The sequence below is a fragment of the Diadema setosum genome, chromosome 1 (assembly GCF_964275005.1).
Source record: "Diadema setosum chromosome 1, eeDiaSeto1, whole genome shotgun sequence".
NCBI classification, from domain to species: domain Eukaryota; kingdom Metazoa; phylum Echinodermata; class Echinoidea; order Diadematoida; family Diadematidae; genus Diadema; species Diadema setosum.
In genome coordinates this window covers 29,923,441-29,944,966 of record NC_092685.1, presented here as the reverse complement: position 1 = coordinate 29,944,966, position 21,526 = coordinate 29,923,441, and the positions used below count along the sequence as shown (strand labels likewise).

At 38.9% G+C, this 21,526-nt stretch overlaps 1 protein-coding gene across 1 annotated transcript in view; it reads left to right on the top strand.

Moving 5' to 3' along the window:
* The window catches only part of LOC140230603 (sodium/calcium exchanger 1-like), a 168,572-nt gene that overhangs the window by 72,350 nt on the left and 74,696 nt on the right, over positions 1 to 21,526 (top strand). The window contains exon 3 of the mRNA XM_072310779.1: positions 18,881 to 18,981. Within this exon, the coding sequence (XP_072166880.1) occupies positions 18,881 to 18,981 (101 nt within the window). The remainder of the gene's footprint in view (positions 1 to 18,880; positions 18,982 to 21,526) is intronic.

Here is a 21,526-nt window from a genome sequence, read left to right as displayed (position 1 = left end):
GGAATATATATATCTGAACAGGGCCATCTCCCCTGTCCATGGTATTCCAAGCTGCCAGGTGTCAGAATAAAAGTTTTTTTTATGTATCACCTGGATGCTTTGTAGTGTCCCCCTAGAAAGAAAAGCAAAAGCGTAAGCTCATCGGTAACGGTCCACTCCAGTCAAAGATTCTTCGGCTGCATGCATGTACTTATGTAGAGAGATCAGTGATAAGGGTGTACACAATCCATCATGGGGGTTCTCATATCTGAACAGGGCCATCTCCCCTGTCCATGGTATTCCAAGCTGCCAGGTCTCGGTATATAAGTTTTATTTGTGTATCACCTGGATGCTTTGTAGTGTCCCCCTAGAAAGAAAAGCAAATACATGACTATACACTGTAACATTCGATGCAAGAAAAGAATTGATTTTTTTTTGGGGGGGAGGGGGATCTGATTGATGAGTCACAAATTTATGAAAACACACTTTTTGTAATGGCTAGTACATTTTCAGTTTATCTGGGAACAAGTGATGGAATAGATCGCATTGCATGAACTTATTATTTTGCAGTTGTTATCATTTTGACCCAGTACTACATTGTACCTTTATCCAACCTTACTTATAACCTCTTTATCATTTTTTTTATCATTCATTTTTTTAATCATGCTCTTGGAAGTGAAGATGATGGCCTTTTACTTGAGTGTGGTCACCAGCCATATCTGACCACTCCGTCCAGCCACAATCAAGTCTCGATGAGGGTCCATACCGGTCAGTGTGCGCTGATGGCGCAGTAAGCACAAACGTATGCAACGACACTCCTTTATTATTCGAAATTACCTGCCTGGTGATGAAACATTCATGAAGATAGGTGACAAACGAGGGGGGAATAGAGGGAGAAAAGGAAGGAGGAGAGAAAAGAAAAGACTGAGGGAGAGAGAAGGAGAGGATATGGGGAGGTGAGTGAGTGCACAAGATGCGAGATGTGGGGGGAAAAATATCCAGGCACAACAGACAATGATGAAATGAGGATGACTAGACACCCACGCACTCTTTTTCCCCTGGGATGTCATCTCTGAAGACTTTTTTCCCCAAGCCACCTTCCTCACAACCCCCCCCCTTCCACACACGCACACACAAGCACACACGCACACCTACACACACACACACACACACACACACACACACACACACACTTGTGCTTCTTCTGTTTATAGATTCAACATAGTCAGCCAACACAGCGGTGCAAACAATTCCTAAATGTTGAAATTGATTGCACGTTGCCCATCTTCTTTTCTCCATCTTTTCTCTTCTGGTAGAATCCCGAGGGTTGAACTTAGCACCTGTGTATAAGGTGTAGGAAGCAGTTGATATGCAGAGATACATGATTTGCGTAGAAGAGAGAGAGAGAGCGGGCGGAATGGGGGAGGTGGAAACTTGTGTTTTTCCAGTAACAGCAGGCAGAGGTAGAGGATATCTGTGACATACAGACAAACAGACAAAAGTTTTCATGATCAAGCTATCATGCAACGCTGCACACTGGCACTGGTCCGACGGTCCCTGACCAGTAAAAATCACTGTCGGACCAGTAACTTTTCCAGGAATTCACCAGTATAAAATGGAAAGTTGGGTACCTACTGGTCCAACAGACAGGTCGGACCAGTAGAAGAAATGGGTTAGTGTGCAGCATTTATATGTGTCTCAATTTACTCTCTGAGTCATAATATTGCTCTATTTAGAGGGCCAGCAAACTGAGCTTTAATATTGCTAAATAAACAAAGAAAGCATTACTTTAATATTAACTGTATTCAGGCAAATGTTTTGACATTTTGGTGTTTAGGCTGATGGTTACATGTGTGTGATCCTTGACAGAGAAACAAGCTTCTTCTTTTTTTTTTTTATGAGAAAAGCAAAAATAAGAGTACATGAGAAAAAATAATTTGCTGTATTATTTAGCACATTTTATTTATTTATTTTGTTATACAGGGACAATTCTTCAGTGCGCATAGTTTGTATTGTGCCTTGATAGAGTAATGTGTTCAGTGTTTCATCTGATAGGCTGATAATGTGCCATTGTACAGTGATGAAGGATAGACTTTAAAATGGTGACCACAGATGCATGTGTATATACCACATACGCTTCCTATAGACAGGTGAACATAAAATTTGTTTGGATTGTTTTCCAACATTTAGAATGCCTTGGTATGCATACTGTTATAGTTGATACCTTGCACTAAGTACAAAAAAAAAAGAAGAAGTAATGTTGTCCTTGCACACTGAGTAGGTGAAGTACACTGAGTATGTGTTTCCCAACCTGTGATCATTTGGTTTGATAATGATACCAACATGATGGCAAAACAGACGAAAAATTGACCCGGTTCCGGTCCATTGGCTTGTCGCGGCCGAGATGCCCATGGCTGACAGCCCGAAAAGTTGTTTTGTTTTTGTTGATGTCTTTTATTTTGTCTCGCATTGCCGTGAGGAAGGAGATTGAGGCGAGGACAGGAGGACAAGATGGAGGCTCCACCTCCACTGTGGTCCGGGACCCATCCCCCTTGAGGTCTGCTTTAATAATTAAAGTGTGTTGTTTGTGTCGTTTTGCCTTCAGCCCATCAGTCACGCACTCATTGATGCACCCCTGCCCCAGACCAGTGCCAGGTAAAAGAGAAAAAGAGCAAGAACAACAATAAAACTTAAATGTTGGGAACAAAAAAAAATCAGAAGGGAGCCAAGCATGAATTATCACCCCGTATCCGCCATGCTGATGAGTCTTCCATACCGCCACGGCATGGTACGCGTAAGATTGGCCGAGAAATTGGGCACTGACTTTAGCCACAGGGAAATGATACGCAGCTTTGCATATTTCTCATAATCATTGCGCAGAAAACTGACTGTGCTTTGGCTTTGAATTTAATTCAAGATATGGTAACCGGACACTCGGTGAAAGTAAGAGGAGAACATGTTGCCACTGATGAAAAGTTTGAGCCCTTTTTCAAGGACCTCTAATTCTCATGGTTTGTTTGTTTTATTTCCACTTTATTCACTTGGCTATATACCTTTAAAATAAGTTTAATGGTCATTAATTGTGTTTGTTTTTGTTTTTGTTTTTGTTTTGTGATGTGACTGTCATTTTTGGCTAGGATCAACTGCTGAGATTAGTTTGGATACAGTCAGGTATACAGTCATGTCTCCAAATGGAAAATGTTTGTATGGTTTCCTAGGGATGCATTCCCACCATCCTTGAACCGTCGGGAGCGAAAGTGGGAGAGCAGTTTGCTTCCTGTTTGTTTGCGGAGATTCGGCGTGCCCTGCAGATGGAGTTGTCCCAGAAGACGATTTCCATCAGGGCAATTTACCGTTTACTGAGCAATCGATAGGTCAAATCTCTTTTGTGCATTTTGCAATTTCTTCCTCAAATTGTTTCCGTCAAGCTGGCAGACGTGAATTATTCTCCAAACCTCCCCCCCCCACCCTTCCCACCACCACCCCTCCCCATACTATCCAGGCATTACTCCAGTGATGATGGCAGAAGTGCTTCTGTGCACCACACACATCAGAATTCCAAGGACTACACTGCGCGTCGTATGACCACATTCTGGACATGCACAAATCAGCAGTTGCAGTTCAGTCATGGATTGATTTTTATCATAACGCGCTTGCCAGAATGCCTTGACCATGTATTGTGCAAAATTCATGATAGATTTTGCTCAAATGCACAACTGCGCACTATAACCCATTGATAAATCGCAATTTACCACAAGACATTAAAAAGCATCTTGTGGAATTGTATTTCTTACACACACAATTGTACCTGTAGTTTGTTGTGCATGGTGACTGATTAGCAGTGTTCCATTTGGATTTTTCGAGTAAATTCTGATTTTCTGTCAAGATTGTGTCCTCAAAAATCATGCCTTGCAGACCTATTTGATAGACTAGCTACACAGTGTACACATGACCAAAAATACAAGTTTATGCCTGGTAATCTGTTAAGGGGTTATATTTTAAATGCTGGCCTTTGGCCAGAAAGATAGCCATAGCTTTTTCATGAAATTTACATTACAGCAAAGCTTGCTGTTATCACTACAATTTACTCGTTCTTCTTCTTTACTAGCATGAATAGTTCTCTGAAAAGTTACCTGGCTTGAAAAAGTATATGTTTTCCAAAAGCGCTCATACATTGTGGTCTCGTAATACAGTGGACTCCCATTATAACGAAGTCCTTGGGACAGGCAATTTTCTTTTGTTATATCATAATTTCGTTGTAACCAAACATGTAAACAATAAAAAGCATAGAAAGGATAATGTTGCGACCTGAATTTTTATTTCGTTGTAACTGGAATGTTGTTATAACCGTGTTCGGGCGAGCACTGTATTGTGGCATACAGGGAATTTACACCTGCCATACAAAGAGTTAAGCAATGGGTAATGATGCTTTTTGATGCCCACAAGTAAATCCTGCTGCATCTCAGACACCTCACAAAATGTGTCTTACGCAGAAGATTGTATTGTGCAAGTCTGCAAAAAGAAGCAAGCCCCCCCCCCCCCCCCCCCACTGTCCACATAGGTGTCAAAAGTGTGCAAGATGAGTTCATGCAATGCCCTTGACTTATAAAGTCATACGCAAGTCATATTCGTGAGCAAGTAGATGTGGCAGAAATCAAATGTTACATATCCAGGTTCCGACCATTTCACGATAAGAACAGATGTGAAGTCAATGATGTTTGAGGATTTCAAGCCTGCAAAAGAACTAGTGTGCAAGCATGTTTAGAAAGATGGTTTTGTTAGAAAGAGTAACTGTGTTATTCTGAAAGTAAATTGTAATCATGTTTGTCCAAACACATTTATGAAATAGTGTCTGCCCGCTTGGCAGAGAGAATTGTTGAGGATCTGGCTACATTATGCTTGAGAGATTTGACTTCCATAACATGATTGTGAAGGTGGAGCTTACTTGATCTTGTATTCATTGTCCATGCATATGCACAGGAACTCTTGCGTTCATACGTGATAAGTGTGTTTAGAATTACCCGTGTGATTGACGGGCCATGCATCTTGTGGCTCAGCTGTTGTATGGCAGGTTGATTGCTGCTTGAGGTTGCCGAACGGACTACTTTTAGTGTTACAATACCAGCAACTCAGGATTTGAAGGGGCAAATGTGATGACCAACAAAAAGGTTGTTGTTTTGTTTTGTTTTTCTTTTAGTCTGAAACCCCGCTAAGTTTATTCTCTGTGCTCATTTATGGTAACCATTGACATTCTGTAGGAGGCAGCAGACACAAGCTTCACCTGCATAAGACTCAGCACGGGTTATGTCTTATTACTCACATGCCAGAACATTTGGATCAATAATCGCAAACACGCACAGTGTATGATATTTGAGCGTAGGCCCCATACTGCAGGGGGAGTAAAAAGTGCAACCTGGCATCAACTGGGAGAGGGCAAAACTTATGCTGCTTTTTGAGATTGGCATGAAAACAACTTCACCAGCACTCTTTCCATATATGTGTGAAGGAATGAAAGAGAAGAAATTGAACATAACATGATCTCATTATGCAGTTTTCAACATGCAAGACCATGCGTCAGTTGTATGTGGATATATTTTGGTGAGTTAAATTGGTTTGGAATTGACAAAGCCTGATGATATTCAGAAAGAGAAGGAGAGATAGAGAAAGAGAGGGGAACAATTCAGAGGTTGACAAACATATTGCATGTGGAAAGAAATAGGCACCAAATGGCAGCCATTTTGGCTGCCTGGCAGTGAGCCCCTGTAAAGTTGACAAGTGCTGTGCGTCGTCATTGCTGGCCTCTAGGTGGCACTTTGTGAACACGATGTGATAGATGATTAATGAGACGAGCCTGGCCTTGGCTAGAGGGGCCCCTGTTGGAAAAATTTGGGCTGTCATGCTATGTGTGATTTTTTAATTATGACATGATAGCCGCGACATGGCATTATCGATAGTGTGTGTGTGTGTGTGTGTGTGAGAGAGAGTGGATTTGTGTATGTATGTATGTATGTATGTATGTATGTGTGTATGTGTGTGTGTGTGTGTGTGTGTGTGTGTGTGTGTGTGTGACAATGCTTGCCTACAGGTAAATGGGCTCAGTGATTGTTGAATTTTTGCTCCTTTGGTTTTTGGCTTTCTTAAGATCCTATACATTCTACAACAGATGGTGGTACATTGATGCACACACAAGCAAATCATAGTGTGTTAAATCACTTTCATATGATCATGATTAGTGAATACCATATTTGCTGGGGATTTCAGTCTACAGCATGGTATAAGCCACATCCTGATTTTGGCGACTAAAAGAAAATCCCCTCAACGTGTAAGATTTTATTTTGATTGAAACTATCATTCTCACATGGTGTATAACTTGCTATAAAATATCTGATGTATTGCATGAGATAGTGCAATTGAGTGATGCGCGCATGGCAGGTTATGGCATCGCAACCACCCTTATGGCTATGCACACATGAAAGACTGGTTTGTGCTGCAGTTTGTAAGTAATACTTTCTTAAAGCTCCTCAAATTGGCACAGAAATATCAGCAATTATTCACTGATGGCAGAAAAAACAAGTTATCATTTGACTCCAGAATGTATATGGCATTGTCTGTAAGATTGATTAATTTGTTGGATGTTTAGAGTTGCTTATTGACACAATGTAGTCCCATACATGATTATGTGTGTGGTTCAATAAAGTAGGCAGGTGATTAAAAGAGTTTGAAAAACCATGGTCTGGTTGGATAGCATAGAGACAGCGTCCTAAATTTACTGCTTATTTCTGTTCGAAATCACCAGCAAATATGATAATTGTGCACCACTTTTCACTGCAACTGCAATCTTTTTAGGTATGGGAGAAATAATAATTCAGGACAATGCCTCCATGCCTTCCATCTTTTTTATCAGCAGAAATAAACTGCTCAGTATGCTACATATTAGGTATGTTTAAGTATGGATGTTTCAATGCATTTGTAAATGACTAACTTTACCAATTTAAGAATTGCTTCATTTACTGACATCATATTACAGACAATGTGTGTAGATGGCACTTGAATGAATGATCTAACACATGATCATAATATGATTACCGGTATGTAATAACAGGGCACTCCCATTACATAGAACATGCTTATAATGAAATTTTGTTATAATGAAGTAAAAATTCAGATCCCAAAGTTATTATCATTTAAGTCTATCGTGCGAAATTCCCTTACAACGAACATGGTTTAATATGCAACGAGGTCATTTCTGAGTGCCATTGATAAAGAAAAATGCAAGAAATGTGCTCTGTTATTTACAACGAAATGTGGATCACTTTATGAAATTACATGGTAAAACAAACAGTAACAAAGTTTCTCTGCATGGGTGAACTTTAAATTTCAGTGTGCTCAATTCTTTCCCCATGCCACACACCGTTTCGAAGAACTTGCATTAATCACGTAACGGGAGTGTAGTATCATAGTGTGCTGTAGGCATGCAGTGTGTGCAGTCTGTAATCTGAACTGAACAATGTAAGTGAGCAGAGAGAGGGGGTAAAGACAAGTGGAATGGTGACAGCATCCGTGCATCAGTAGACTAGTTCGTGAGATTGGAAACGGCAAGTGACACGAGACAGTGTTACGACTCACTTGCCTTTCGAAATCGTGATCGTTGAAAGTCATGTTTGTCCGACACTCTCTGAAATGACTTTTTGAACATGCTTTTTCAGTTTTGCTCCTATTTTGAGCTCTCTAAACCTGAAAGTTCAAACAATCCTGTGCTCTCTCTTGAATGTAAAATTTAAAGGACATTAATGAGACAGAAATGCATCTAGCAATGCCTTTCCACGTTCATGATGAGTTTACAATTAACTAGATACAATATGTGACACGCATCACAAAACCGACAACAAAATCGCACGCCTCAATTTTATGTGTGAATCAAAATAGGTCAAATGCGCCAACCTTGCTAGTCAATCTTTAGTTGTTGTTTTTTATGTTTTCTGGATGGGCAATTCTTCTTCTACTTAATTCTGAGGTTTGGGTCATAAAACCAGTGGCAAATTGTCTTTATTGCATATTTTGTAGAACACCATTTTTTTTTTATTTTTTTTTTTTAAAGAATAGTGTATGTCTTAGAGGCCATTTTTCATTTCTAAAAGCCCTGTTACTCACTCCTCACTTTCAAGTCTAATAAATTTTGAAAGGATGATGCTGCTGCTTTGGAAGTTAGTGGAGTCATAGGATCTAGAATAGAGTGGGCATGATTTCAACTTAATCTGGTAATCCCTTCCTTTGGATTTGGTATGTACATTGAGTTTCACTGTCTGTGCTTTATCCCGCTCATTGCAGAGAGCATATGCAGCTTAGTGAGATCAAGCTCTTAAATAGATCCTAAACTTCAAAGCCTTTTTTTTTCTCAGTACATACTTTTCCAGAGAGTGTACTGTCTTTTCATCATTTAGATGGTAAGGAAAGTCCATTTATATTGATTTTTAGATAATTTTAAAGCTCACCGTCTCTCTTTCTGAATCTGCCCATAACTAAAAATCTGTCTGGTGACATTTTAGTGTTTTTATTTTGTTGTTTGTTTGTTTGTTTCTTTGTTTGTTTGTTTGTTTGTTTTGATGCAGAGTGATACGTATGCACGGTGTCATGTTTTCATTATATGTTTTATTTTTTTGGCTATAACAACATTTTGATGTAATGAAAGAAAACTGCCAGTCCCGAGGACTTCGTTATGGATTCACCAGTATGTTATCTTTGAAAAGCCCTTGCAAAAATACAGAAATGCTAATTAGTGAATGAACAAAATTAATTTTACTTGAAGGTGCTTTTAAAGAAGTATTATAGAATGGGTATGGAGAATCCTGCAATCTCATTGGTCGAGAGCCATGCATCAATTTTTACCAGCAACTCGCTTGATCACTGGTGATAGATGCATTAAACGCGTTGTCGTGCACACCTGTAACAAAGAGTTCACGCACTTAGCAAGCATTAGCGCACTTTCCATGACATGGCTTGCAGCTCATATAGTATTAACCAGGAGCCCGTGTTCGCGCACTTAGCAAGCGTGTGCGCACTTGGCAAGAGATGGCTAGCCATGCATCAGTGCCATGCATCAGTAAAAATTTTCATGCATCATTGATTACCGATGTATGACTTCATCTATGGCAAGCCAAAAGAAAGACTTCCAAATTGTTAGAAATATGATTAAAACAATGGACTTCAAGAGAACTTTACTACTGTTCTGATAAACAAATGCTGTGCGCATCTTCTTGCGTATCAGAAGGACTAAAGTGCATGCAGTAACTATGGAATTTAGCCTAAACCCACTCATTCCATAGATTTTATCTCATTGTATGTACACAATTCCTACTGATGCACTCAGACCCATGCATCCTTTTGTATAGTGGTACTGAATAGACATAATTCCATCAGCATTGTCACTCATTTTCCATTTGAGTTACCGTAACATACCTCTTACCTGGTTACCTGAATTATGCAGCCGGTCGAGTAAATCTGAATAGTGGGGAGTACAGATACACATGTATGCAGAATTAGAACACCAACTACATTTTCCAAAATGCTCTACTCCTGGAACTCCCGTTTCAAACTCGGTCGATAGCCACTTGCTGGTTTCAAACATGACAGACATTCCCCCAAGGTCTTTGCCTGCATGTCCATAAATCTCCATTCCCACAAACCTGTCATGCTTTCAGGGTCAAGTACAGAGGTGGAGATGGTAATGACCATCGTCATGATGACAAAGAAATGATTGTTTCATTATTAAGCCATCGAAAAGCACTTTTGCAGCCCCTTACAGAGAGAAAAAAAAAATATATATAGAGAGAGAGAGAGAGTACAGAAAGACAGGGATACTACAGAGCTCTTGGCATTTTTCCCCAAACTTTCACTCACATGTTCTACTAATATAGCTGCATTCACCCAATCCATATAATTTTATATGTGACCGTGTATCACAAAACAAACAAAAAGTCGCACCCCTTGATTTTTACATGAGGACTCAAGAAAGGTGATACGGGTCAACCAAGTCAATTTTGAGTTTTCCACGTTTTCTGAATGAGCTATTCTTCTTCTACATTATTCTTGAGTTTGCGAACATAACTCGTAGAGGCCCCTTTTCATTTCTTGAAAATCCTTTGCACACTCTTCACTTTCAACACTAATAACTTTTGAAAGGATGATGTTACTGCTTTGAAAGTTGATATCTATCATGGACAGAATGTATAAATAGAGCATGCTCAATTTCAGCTTAATGTGATAATCCCTTCATTGATGTTGCTACAGCGGTTTACATCATGTTTTTTGTCCCATTCATGTCAAAGGTAGCATGGCTTTGTAAAGATTATACTTGAATAGACCCTGTACTTCAGAGCCTCTTTTCTCTGTTCAAACAGTTCCAGACTGTGAGCTTTCTTTCCAATATTTGTATAGGTGAGGAGAATTCATTTGAATTGAGTTGTAAATCATTTTAAAGCTTAGAGTCTTCTCTTTCAGTATCTGCCCTTGACGAAAAATCTATGTCTGGCGACTTTTTGTTGGTTTTGTGGTGCAGGGTCACATATGAAGGTGGACTTGTCCTTTAAAGGTATTATAAGGGAATGAGACAGAGAATGTGTCTGTGATGTCACGTTTTCATCATCTTTCATTTCATCCATATAATTGCTTTGGGAATAATGATGCACAGTGTGCCAACTGAAGCATACAAAATGTAGCTACAATGTACTCCCAAGTGCAATATGTTTTGCCATGACTCTCATATTCAAGTGGATGTGGTTAATGTAGGGAAGGTGATCTAGATTAACCAGTGTCATAGTAATGATCTTTGGCATTGTATTAGGAGAGAAACTGTATCACGTATCAGTCCATCATTGGTGTGAATTGGTTATGATATGCAGTGATGTCCTAGACCCCAAGAGGAGAAAATTTGCTACTGTGTGTACTGTATGCATCTACGAATGTATGTATGCATGTATTATAAGCATGTGTGTATGTACACATTATACTGGTTTTTATGTATGTATGTGTGGTTCTTGCCCTAACAAAAAAACTGCCTTGTACCTCCATTAGACAGTAATGAGTGTGCAGTATATTTGCAGGTTTCAGTTACTGACATCTTTCTCTGAACATTTCCTCAAAACCATGGTGAAACAGAAAAATGTACCAATAGTTGGATTTTTTTTTTCTTCGCATAATTGCACTGTGACATTTGATGAACATCAATCATGTTATCCAGCTGGCTTCCTGACTGTCGTAGAGTCAAGACCATGCTGCTGTAGAAACATTCCGTCTTTCAGCTTTTTCTGCATGCATTCGCAAAATTAAATCCCAAATCCCCGAACGATGCTACATTGTTTGACAAGCCTTCTTGTGCAGCATAGATACAATTTGTAAAGTGCACAGTGAATTCGAACACTGCTGCATTTTTTTCACACTCTGTGGACATACAAACTTCCAAATACAATCAAACCTGTCTACAGCGGCCACCCAAGGGAGATGGAAAAAAAGTGGTCATTATAGACAGGTGACCACTATAGACAGGGTCATTTACATGGCTGTTTTCTTGGAGGGAATTGTTTTAAACTAGCCATATTCAGTGGGTGGCCCCTATAGACAGGTGGCCACTGAGGCAGGCTTGATTGTACCTTTTCCCTTCTTTCCCCCTAGTAAGCATGTGGTTAAAGGACAAGTCCACCTTCATAGACATGTTGATTGAGTGAATGCAAATATATTAGTAGAGTACATCAGTGAAAGTTTGCGGAAAATCTGACAATCAGTTCAAAAGTTATGAATTTTTGAAGTTTCTGCACAGTCACTGCTGGATGAGAAGACTACTACAGCTTGTGATGTCAAGTATACAATGACATAACGAAAATAAAAATAAAATTCAACATATTTTCACTTTTCTTGCTTGATAAAAGGTCACTTGACTTCTCTCTTTCAGAAGGCAAGGGGAAGAATATAACCCTTAACATACATCAGTGGCCAGTCGAGAAAATGTACACTTTTTTTCAAAAAGTGAAATTTTGTGAAATCTCTTTATATTTTTCTTATATCGTTGTACACATGTGACATCATACACTGTAGTAGTCTTCTCATCCAGCAGTGACTTGCGCACATACTTTAAAAATTCATAACTTTTGAACGGATTGTCAGATTTTCATCAAAGGTTCACTGCTGTGTTCTACTAATATTGATGCATTCACTCAATCCACATGTAAATGAAGGTGAACTTGTCCTTTAAACAAGCATTCGCATGAGATGGTTAATTTTGAACACATGTGCATCAAGTCAAAGTGCTAATGTGTAGGCTATTAGTCTAAATTGCGGTGATGCCTACATGTAGGCTCTACATCCACAATTTTTATGCACTGTGTAGTGCATAGAAATAATGAGCTATAAGATGTACATGCAATAGCTGCAACATGCTAAATGTCTGTTAGAACATGTGTTGTTCTGAAGTTGCTGAGGTACTGTCATAGAGATACTTAATTATTATAAAGATTGCTATGATAGAAATGTTATGATAGTGTTTTTTTTACTGTCGTCAAAGTTAGTGTGTTGTGTTATTATACAGTTACAGTATAGCTGGTCATATTTCTTATGCAGGATGTTACTCAGGTACGTATAACCTGTTGAGGATGAGTCCCGAGTATTATACTCAGGTAGGTGCCTATGGGAAATGCGTGTTGTAGCAAAATCAGTCCGTCCTCAATGGGTTGACATGCATCATGGTTAACATTCATTTCCAAGGCTATTCAACAATTCTTTACTTTTTCTATGGACATTATAACATTGCACTAAAACCATTGTTAAATTAAATCAGGGAAAGTATATTAACCACAGGACTGAAAATAAGTGTAGCTGTTTCTTGAATTCCAATTTCTTTATTTTATTTTTTATTTTTTGTATCAAGGTGAAGTCACCATGATATAATGATTGTCTTCTTTGGTTTATAAGCAATTTTCGTCAGTAGATCTGTCAGTTTGTAGAACTCTGGCCATAGTTTTGTTTTCTTTGACCACACTGTACATACCTCACACAGACAAAATAATTCAAAATGCACTTCAGTTGCCATGCTTCTATTTCATGTAATGTATACTAATGTGAGAGACTACATGAGTTTTTCCCTGTATCAAAGTGTTTATGATCATGGTTTGGCATTTGTTCGTGTGTATTCCAAGAAGTGGTTCAAATCAGGTGTGACATGTTCCAAATGTCAGCCGGGTAGCAATTTGCATGTTCGAGCAGTCCATGTGTAATGACAACATCAGTGGGCATGCACAAGATATAACTTGATGCATGGCATATGTATGCATTATTCTGCATGTGCTAGAGGCCTGAGATGTGATATAACTTTGAATGTTTTGTGAGAGACCTAGATTTTACACAAACACACAAACACATGCACACATACACACAAGCAATTAAATGCTATAAGCTGTCCTGTGGCTAAACAAGGTAAAATATTATCGACCTAATGTAATCATGTATTAGGTAAAATGAAATATACAATATTCATATAAACATAGAATGGTCTTGAGTGAGGCAAGGCACTACTGTAAATGTAATTTACACTCCTTTGTGAGCGAGCGTATGGCAGATGTCTTGATCTCTCTCTCATTCTCATGCATGCACACACACTCACACACACACACACACACACACACACACACTCACACACACATATACATTATAACTATAGCCCAAATGATGCATGCTGGTCAAAGTCATGTGACTTTTCTCTGTTTTTCGTTTTTTTTTTCACAATTTGATTCATGATAGATATGTGCCAAGTCTTTCAAAAACAATGCACAGTAAAGGTTCGGCATGCTCTGTTGGAGCAAGGGATGGGGTGGGCGTGTCAGGTGGGCGTGTCTGATTGATGGGATCCTGAGTAAGTGATGTCAAGAGATTCATCATCTACAATGTAGATGCTTGGAAAGACATGCCTTAAGGAAGACTCCAGAAAAGTATTGGGTAAAGGCACTATTTGGGAGTATGCTACCCTCCATCCTATATCATGATTCTCAAACTTGGCTGATTGATCTGATCTACTGTATACACCTAATATTTCGCGAAGTTTTTATTTTTGCAAATTTCGTGAGTCAGCCGCTATTTCGCAAATTTTAAGACATGGGAAAATATTGACTCTGATCCTGACATGAATGTGACATGCACGTATACATTTCTCTGTTAAGTATTGCACTCCACGATCGCAAATTTAACTACTTGTGAAATGGTCGGAAAGTCCCAATTCGCGAAAATTCAGACTCACTAAATATATGGCGTATTCAGTATGTAGCAATGTTCAAATGAAAAATGAATTCTCAGGCATACACAGTTTTGAAATTCAGGCTCTCACTGTAAGAATATTATTACCTAGCTCCTAAACTGATCTCTGTACTGGTATATTTCATATATTTCTGTCTTGGGAGGAAAAAGAAACTAAACAAAGCATTAGTGTTGTCAATCTGGGTACTCCATGATTTTCACTATCTTTAAACCTTTTATGATTATTTTTAGCCACTTTTTTTGGTGTGTGTGTGTGTGTGTGTAGAGCTTTTGTGTAGTTACTGGTAGCATGTGCATGTGGGACAATGCTGACTAGAGTTGTCACAGGTCAAACATTTTTAGTGGCATGTCACAGAATGCAGTGTGATCTCCATATGTTTTTCTCAGTGGAGAGTTTTTTTGTTCTCCGCCTGTATGTCACATTTCAATGGAAATTGACTGAACATTGCTGGCTGTTGATGGTGATGGGAATTTCAAGTGTTTTCCCAAACGCTTTATGCCAGCAGCACATTTGATGCATGTTTCCCAACACTCACTTGTTTTTGAAAAGTATGTCACCCCATTTGCATGGCATGGCGTGGATAGTAAAGGGTTTTCAATTGTTTTATAGACTGTTGTGAACTGTAGAGAAGTGCACTATGAAATGTGATGCTTGTAAATGATGGGTCAATATGACATGCTCTAAAATATTATTGACTGACGATGCAAAGAAGGTGAGGAATAGAATACATGAGCAACAAATGCTTGACTAGGTTTTGAATATACTAGGTGTATGGAATGAATGCTTGATTTTCATTTGAATTCTGCATTTTTTTATTTTTTTTTTTTAGGTGCGGTTGCACAGAAATGGTAAAGTCAACAAAGGGTAGGGATCCATTCCATAACATTCTGCCCGTTCTCATAGGTGTAGTAATGATTAGTAGGGGAAGAAAAAAGAAATTCAAGTTAGAATCAAAATCAAAAGAGAAAAAAATACATTCCAGTTGAGACGTTTGAGTCCCATTGTACATACAATGTGCAGGTGTATGTGTCCACAGCAAAAAACAGGAGGCATGAATTATCATTAAATTGCAAACTTTTTCTCAATCAACTTTTCGCATCGGGCCAATTTCAGTACGCCTGACCTGTTTACAAGTCTTGCGCATGAATCTATAGAGAAAAAAAAAATAATCATGTTTTATCATTTTTAGATTTGTTCTTTGGAGCATGAAATTCACGCAATGCGGTATAAGATGCTTCCACGATGCAAAATATGCCATGTTTAGAGCGTGTATTTAGTGTCCACTATAGGAGAGAAAAGGACCTCAGCTGGAGTGATGGAAAGCTCGTAGAGATGCGTGTGAATGAGATACGGCGGATTACAAGCCGCTAATGCGGAGAGTCGAATTCAAGGGGCACTCGGCGCAGGATCCGTGGCACCAGCCCTGTGCTCTTTCTGGCATTTTGCATTCTGTTGGGGTGCGAAAGACGGCACCCCTGATGATTAGAGTGGGGGACACTTATTAAGTTAGAATCACAGGAGAATTCCCTTTTCCACTTCATTAGTCACCCAACATCAGCTTCTTCTCTTTTTTTTTTTCACCTTTTTTTTCCCCCATCCTCCCTCCATATCATTTTTTTGTTAAGCCATTGCCATGCATAAAGATTATAATCTCACAGTTGTTTGTTTGAAACAAGGGTAGCAACAGGAGTACATTTTACTCGGAATATGATGTGCATTTTTCTGGCAATGAAATGCATGACGTGTTTAGTGTCCTCACATTTTACCGAATACCCTTTCATAGTATGTGTTGATTGTAGAATCCGACAAGCTTCCCATTGTATCTAAGACCTATGTTCAAATAGGTCAATTCCTAAGTCTATGGACAGTCCTTATTTAACCCGTTGAGGACGGGCTGATTTTGCTACAACACGCATTTCCCATAGACACATGCCCGAGTATACCCGGGACTCGTCCTCTCTACCAATGAGTTAAACCATAATCCACCTGCCAGACACGAGTAATGTTTCATTCAAAACACATTCAAAACACGTAAAACATAGAACTTTCTACCAAGACTGAAATTGAGTACCTGGATACTGGGTGTACAAATGCATGTCAGCTTGTGAGCGTTATGTTTTGCATTTGGTGTATGTGCTCGGCAGAAATGTATTCTTGCAGTCATTGACTACAGAGCATATGACTTGAAATGGCATTGAAATGTGCTTACACCGAGTAGTCTGTGCTGGTATTTGAGATTGTAAACCTGATAACACATCATGTATGAAACACTTTTATTGTTTATATTTCTGACAAACTGATAAAATATATCAATGCTGAGATTATCTTCCAAGTAATGCCTTAGAAACTCTGTGAACGTTTGTTTTGGAACACATTGAAGTGGAAAGATCAGAAGGGAAATGTACCTGAATGCCTTTCAGATGCATCTATTTAGATTTCATTAAGAATAGTGGTAAACAGTAATTTTCAGGCACTATGACTTAATATTCAGTCCTTTCAAGCGCACATCATCCAAGCCTTTTCATTAGTTTAATGGCCTTTTACCTCTCAAAGAGTACACTATGAGAGTGTTTCACAAAGAATCTGAGTGGATCTCAAAGGTTCTTATTGACTTAAAATCATGGTATGTTTTGTATGTCTTCAATGGTGTTCTAACATCCTATTGAAAATGAAAGTTTTGGAGACTTTTTCATCCGTCCATTCATACTAAATTAGATAGTCAAAAAAATAAGAATTTTCTGTAAATTTTGACAACAGTTTAAAGGGGATTCTGTAAGGTTGGTAAAATTGTAGGAAAACCAGTGGCATTCCATGATTCAAAGTCGATCTTAACTTTTAGAATTGACTTAGATTATTTGTGAAACACCCCCTTTGTACCACTCCTTGGAGTGTCAATAATGCCAATTACAAGTGTTCATTCAGGATGTGACTAAAACAAATACTGATAAAAATTACAGGCACCAGCCCTTACTGTGCTTTGCGTATGCTCAGGCTTCTGTTTGCCATGCAGAACACCTCTGCTAGCTTGCTTTCCATAATACCAATCTACGAAGGTTTCCTGAAACTGAATGTCATTCAGCAGAGATTTGTGATACTTCTATAACGTAATCCTATTGTGTCACTATGACCTTCATGTGGCACTGTTGCATTGTTATGCCTCGGCGTTTTGACTAACTTACCCAGGAATTAAGTGTAGGGAGCATCTGTTACTATTTTAAAGGAGGTAGGTAGCTTGGCAAGATGCAGCTACATGTTAGTGAAAGAGCACATACAGGGTCAATTGAGAGAAGATGATGCACAAAAGTGTGTTCATCTTTCAATAGGGATCCATTGCAACTGGAAATGAGGCATTTCCATCACTACATTGACAGCGATGGATCAGCTGTACAAATGTATGTGACAATTAATCTTTGGGTTGTTTAAGTGTTTGCATGAGGTGTCTTTTCTTCTTGTGAAATACCCTTTCCTCTCTGTTGCCCAATGAGAAAAACCAATTTGCCATAAAATGTTTGCACACAATTTAAGTACCTGGGGGCAAAGAGGATGTGGCATACAGATGACCTGGTTTGGACAACAATCGGCCAATCGAAAGCCCTTAATTGTGTCAAGCAATTAGTGTGTGGCTCATGCAGCAAAGTCAATTTCCTGAAAGTGACAATCGATGAAAGGAGCATGTGTTTCCGCCACCATTGTTCCTTGGGAGTTTTTGAGGAAAATTCACGAAGCTCGCATTCTGGTTGTCGGTGGCCATTCTATTAATGAATTTACCATTTTTCTCTGTTCATATGGTGTGTTACATTGAAGCTGATATTATGATCCTGTTCCCATATTAGAAGAATTAATACTCAGCCATACATTTCGTGCTCATGGCTAAATTTCATGAATATCTATTGGTCTGTCAGGTATGGAGGACTTGTAACATTGCCTTTTTAAAGAAGGCAGTACTTCAGCTGTGAAAGACTCAGATGTGATTATCATGAAGGTGGTCTCCACCTCAAGTTGGACGTATTTTTCATGTCCACTTTCTCTCCTTTTGGTTTTGCTTAGTTTTTGTTATTCAGAGCATTTCTTGCAGAAAGGGCAATTTCTGATATCAGAAATGGTAGGTTGAAATGAAATTTGACAGGGGCAACTGATGGAATGCAGGAGGAGGGAAAAATAATGATTAAATTTTTGTCAAGAGACGGAAGTAAAAATGTCAGATTTTATTCACTCGTGCCAAAAGTCAGAGGTAATACTGCCAAATTTTATTCGCTCCCATTAAAAGACAGAACTATTCATGCCAGATTGTGTTCATGCCGGTCAGAAAGGTATCGTAGATGAAGGGATGCCAGATATTTCGCTTCCTTCGAATCGTCAAATGTAGTGATGCCATGTTTCATTCATTCCCGTCAGGAGTCTGAAGCGTGTGATGTCAGATTATATCTACTCCTGTCAAAAGTACATTGGAAGAAGTGGCATGCCAGGTCTTATTCACTCTTCACCAGCTCCCCCCCCCCCCCACATATGCCTTATGAGACTCGTCCAGTCACTTAGCATTCCTCTGACTCACTATTTGTTTTCTTTTTTTTCTCCCTCTCCATCTCCCCTCTCTGCATTCTGCAGGAAATACATCAGCGTGAACGTGATCGATGACGAGGAGTACGAGAAGAACGAGAATTTCTTCATCGAGCTGGGCATCCCCCGGCTTGTTCGGAGAGGTAACGGTACGTGTTCTGGGCCCTGTGTCTTTATTTTCTTACACTCTTCCTCACTCAAACTGTGTGGAGTAATCCATCAGCCAATTGCATAGAACATGATAACTCTTCTTATGTTTGTAAAAACTCAGATCATTGCGCAGTGCTGCAGTCGAGGTGTGTTGATATTTGACAGATGGAATACTTATGAATTTGACAATTTTTAGAGATAAATGGAAGCTGATCATAGTTGTTAGCACCATTCTGCAGTATTTTATAACAAACATTGGCGCATCAAAATTTTATTCCAAATCTACGGTCTATCATCACATTTATTACCTCTTCCTGTGTATAGGACAACACACCTCTTGTGCACCTGCAATATCTTGATTAATCTTGTAAGTCACTAATTTCACCTTCACAACATCAGTTTTAGCCTGCAAGCTAGTGCATCCCTCTTTTGCTTTCCTTTTTTTTTTTTAAATTCTTGTGATATCATAAGGCAAGACTTCCTCAAGACATCATTTATCAATGTGTCCGGTTTCAATGCATCGCCGTTGCTATACAAACAGAAAGCAATCTCATTGCATTGACATGTGCAGCCCCCCATTCTGACTCTTACCAGCCCCGGAGTGGGGGGCTGCGCGCATGATGGTCGTTGTGTTTTCGAGTGTCTGGACGGCTGGGGGGCATATGATCCTGCAGTGAGATTCAGACACAATCGTGGTCGGAATGGAAAAACTGGAATCCAATCGCAGAAGTGGAAATGAGATACTCTTTTACAATGTATTTGCTGAGATGGCAGATCAAGTAGGTAGAGATGTAGAGGAGAACAGTCAAAAAAAAAAAGATGAAAGATCTCATCAAAACTGCTGACTCTGTCAGATGAAGTGCTTATATCCAAAAAAGAAGAAAAAAAGTCTGCCATTAGGAAAAAAAAAAGCCCTTGCTGTAGGGCTGATAACAACATCTTGGGCAGTGCCATCAAGTATACTCTGCAACCCATCTCTTGTCCACTGGTTTTGCAAAAGAGGGGGGCACAAAGTCTTTGCAGGCTGAATAGCATTCTGATGTAAGCTTTTGCCATGTCGTACTCAACTCTCATTCATTTCCCACTCCAGCAGCGAATATTCTCACAATATTCCAGCTTCCCTCCTAACAGCTGTACGACTCATTTAACTTCAAACTTCTGCATCCCTGGTCTCGGGGAGATGTATATATGCAGACTCTGTTAACAAACATTTCCATTGCTTTGAGTCACAAGTTTTGTACCTGCATCTGTATTCGCTGTGTATATTCGCTGTCTCTAACTTCACATGGAATCAGACCAGCATAGGTTTTCGCCTGCTAACCCAAGCCATTGATGGTGCAAAAAAAAAAAAAAAAAAAAAAAAAAAATGCACACAGACCATGGAATACATTCACAGCTTGTTTTGGTCATTATGATGAGTTAAGGCCATGATTAGATCAGAAGTAATTTTCTGCAGCATCTCAGTACCTAGTAATCTGCTTTGTTGTCATGGCGATATGATTGTTGTATCAAGCAAGAAACAGGTGCACATCCTGCAAAACAGGTGAAGAACATATTTTGGCTCTTATGCAATCAAAAGTAGCGCGTAAATTCCTTTCACAGGCACAGGTGATACCTGCTTACATACTTTCACCACCCCTAACCCCTCCTCCTCAAGAAAAAAAGAGAAAAAAAAAGAAGAAATGCAATTTGAAAAAATTAAAATGTAAGAGGAAAAAAAAAGTGATACTGTTATACTGACTCATTGCCACTTAATAGGCAAATAAAGAGACTGGTTAAAAAGAATGAAATAACTTTGCTCATCCATTTTCAAAGACTCAGAAAAGAGTATAGTGACAGTGTTGCATAATAGTATCTTGATCGCTGGTCTTCTGTCCATTAACAGAAATAATAATGTAATTTACAGTGTATGTATTCTATGGATGGTTCTTTGTATTCCCTTGTCTGTGCTTACCAAAAGTAATGCATGATGCTTGCAGATAGCTGTATCTGTTACAGACTATAGTCATTTTCTGAGACGAGTGAAATTATTCTCTTGCCTATATAAGTGGATGGATAAAATTGGACAGTAATTCATTAAAGAGGGACTGTGTTTATGCCTGAAAGTATACAATTTAGATTTTAATGGACAACAATTGATTGTGCACTGTTTAATACAATTGAAAATGATCAGCTGTTAAAATTTAAACTCTTTGTAAATGAAATTATGAAAGATTCATTCAGCCAGATTTAAGATAAGTTGACAGATTGGTTTCTGTTTTTTCTTAAAATGTTACTAGTAATAGTAAAAAAAAAAATGAAGATATCTTTAGTCCAATTCTATGTGCTGGAGCTAACAAATGAAATGACACTTTTGTCATGAACCAATTTTTCATGGCAGCATACTCTGATATATCAACATTAAGTCTTCCCTCATGAATTCACTCTGCAATAGCATTTGGTTTTGGGGCATTAGCCACTATCTTTTCCGCACTGCATCATTTCACAGAGAATGTCCCCTCATTACAGTAAAAAAAAAGAAAGAAAGAAATATCCAGTCCTGTC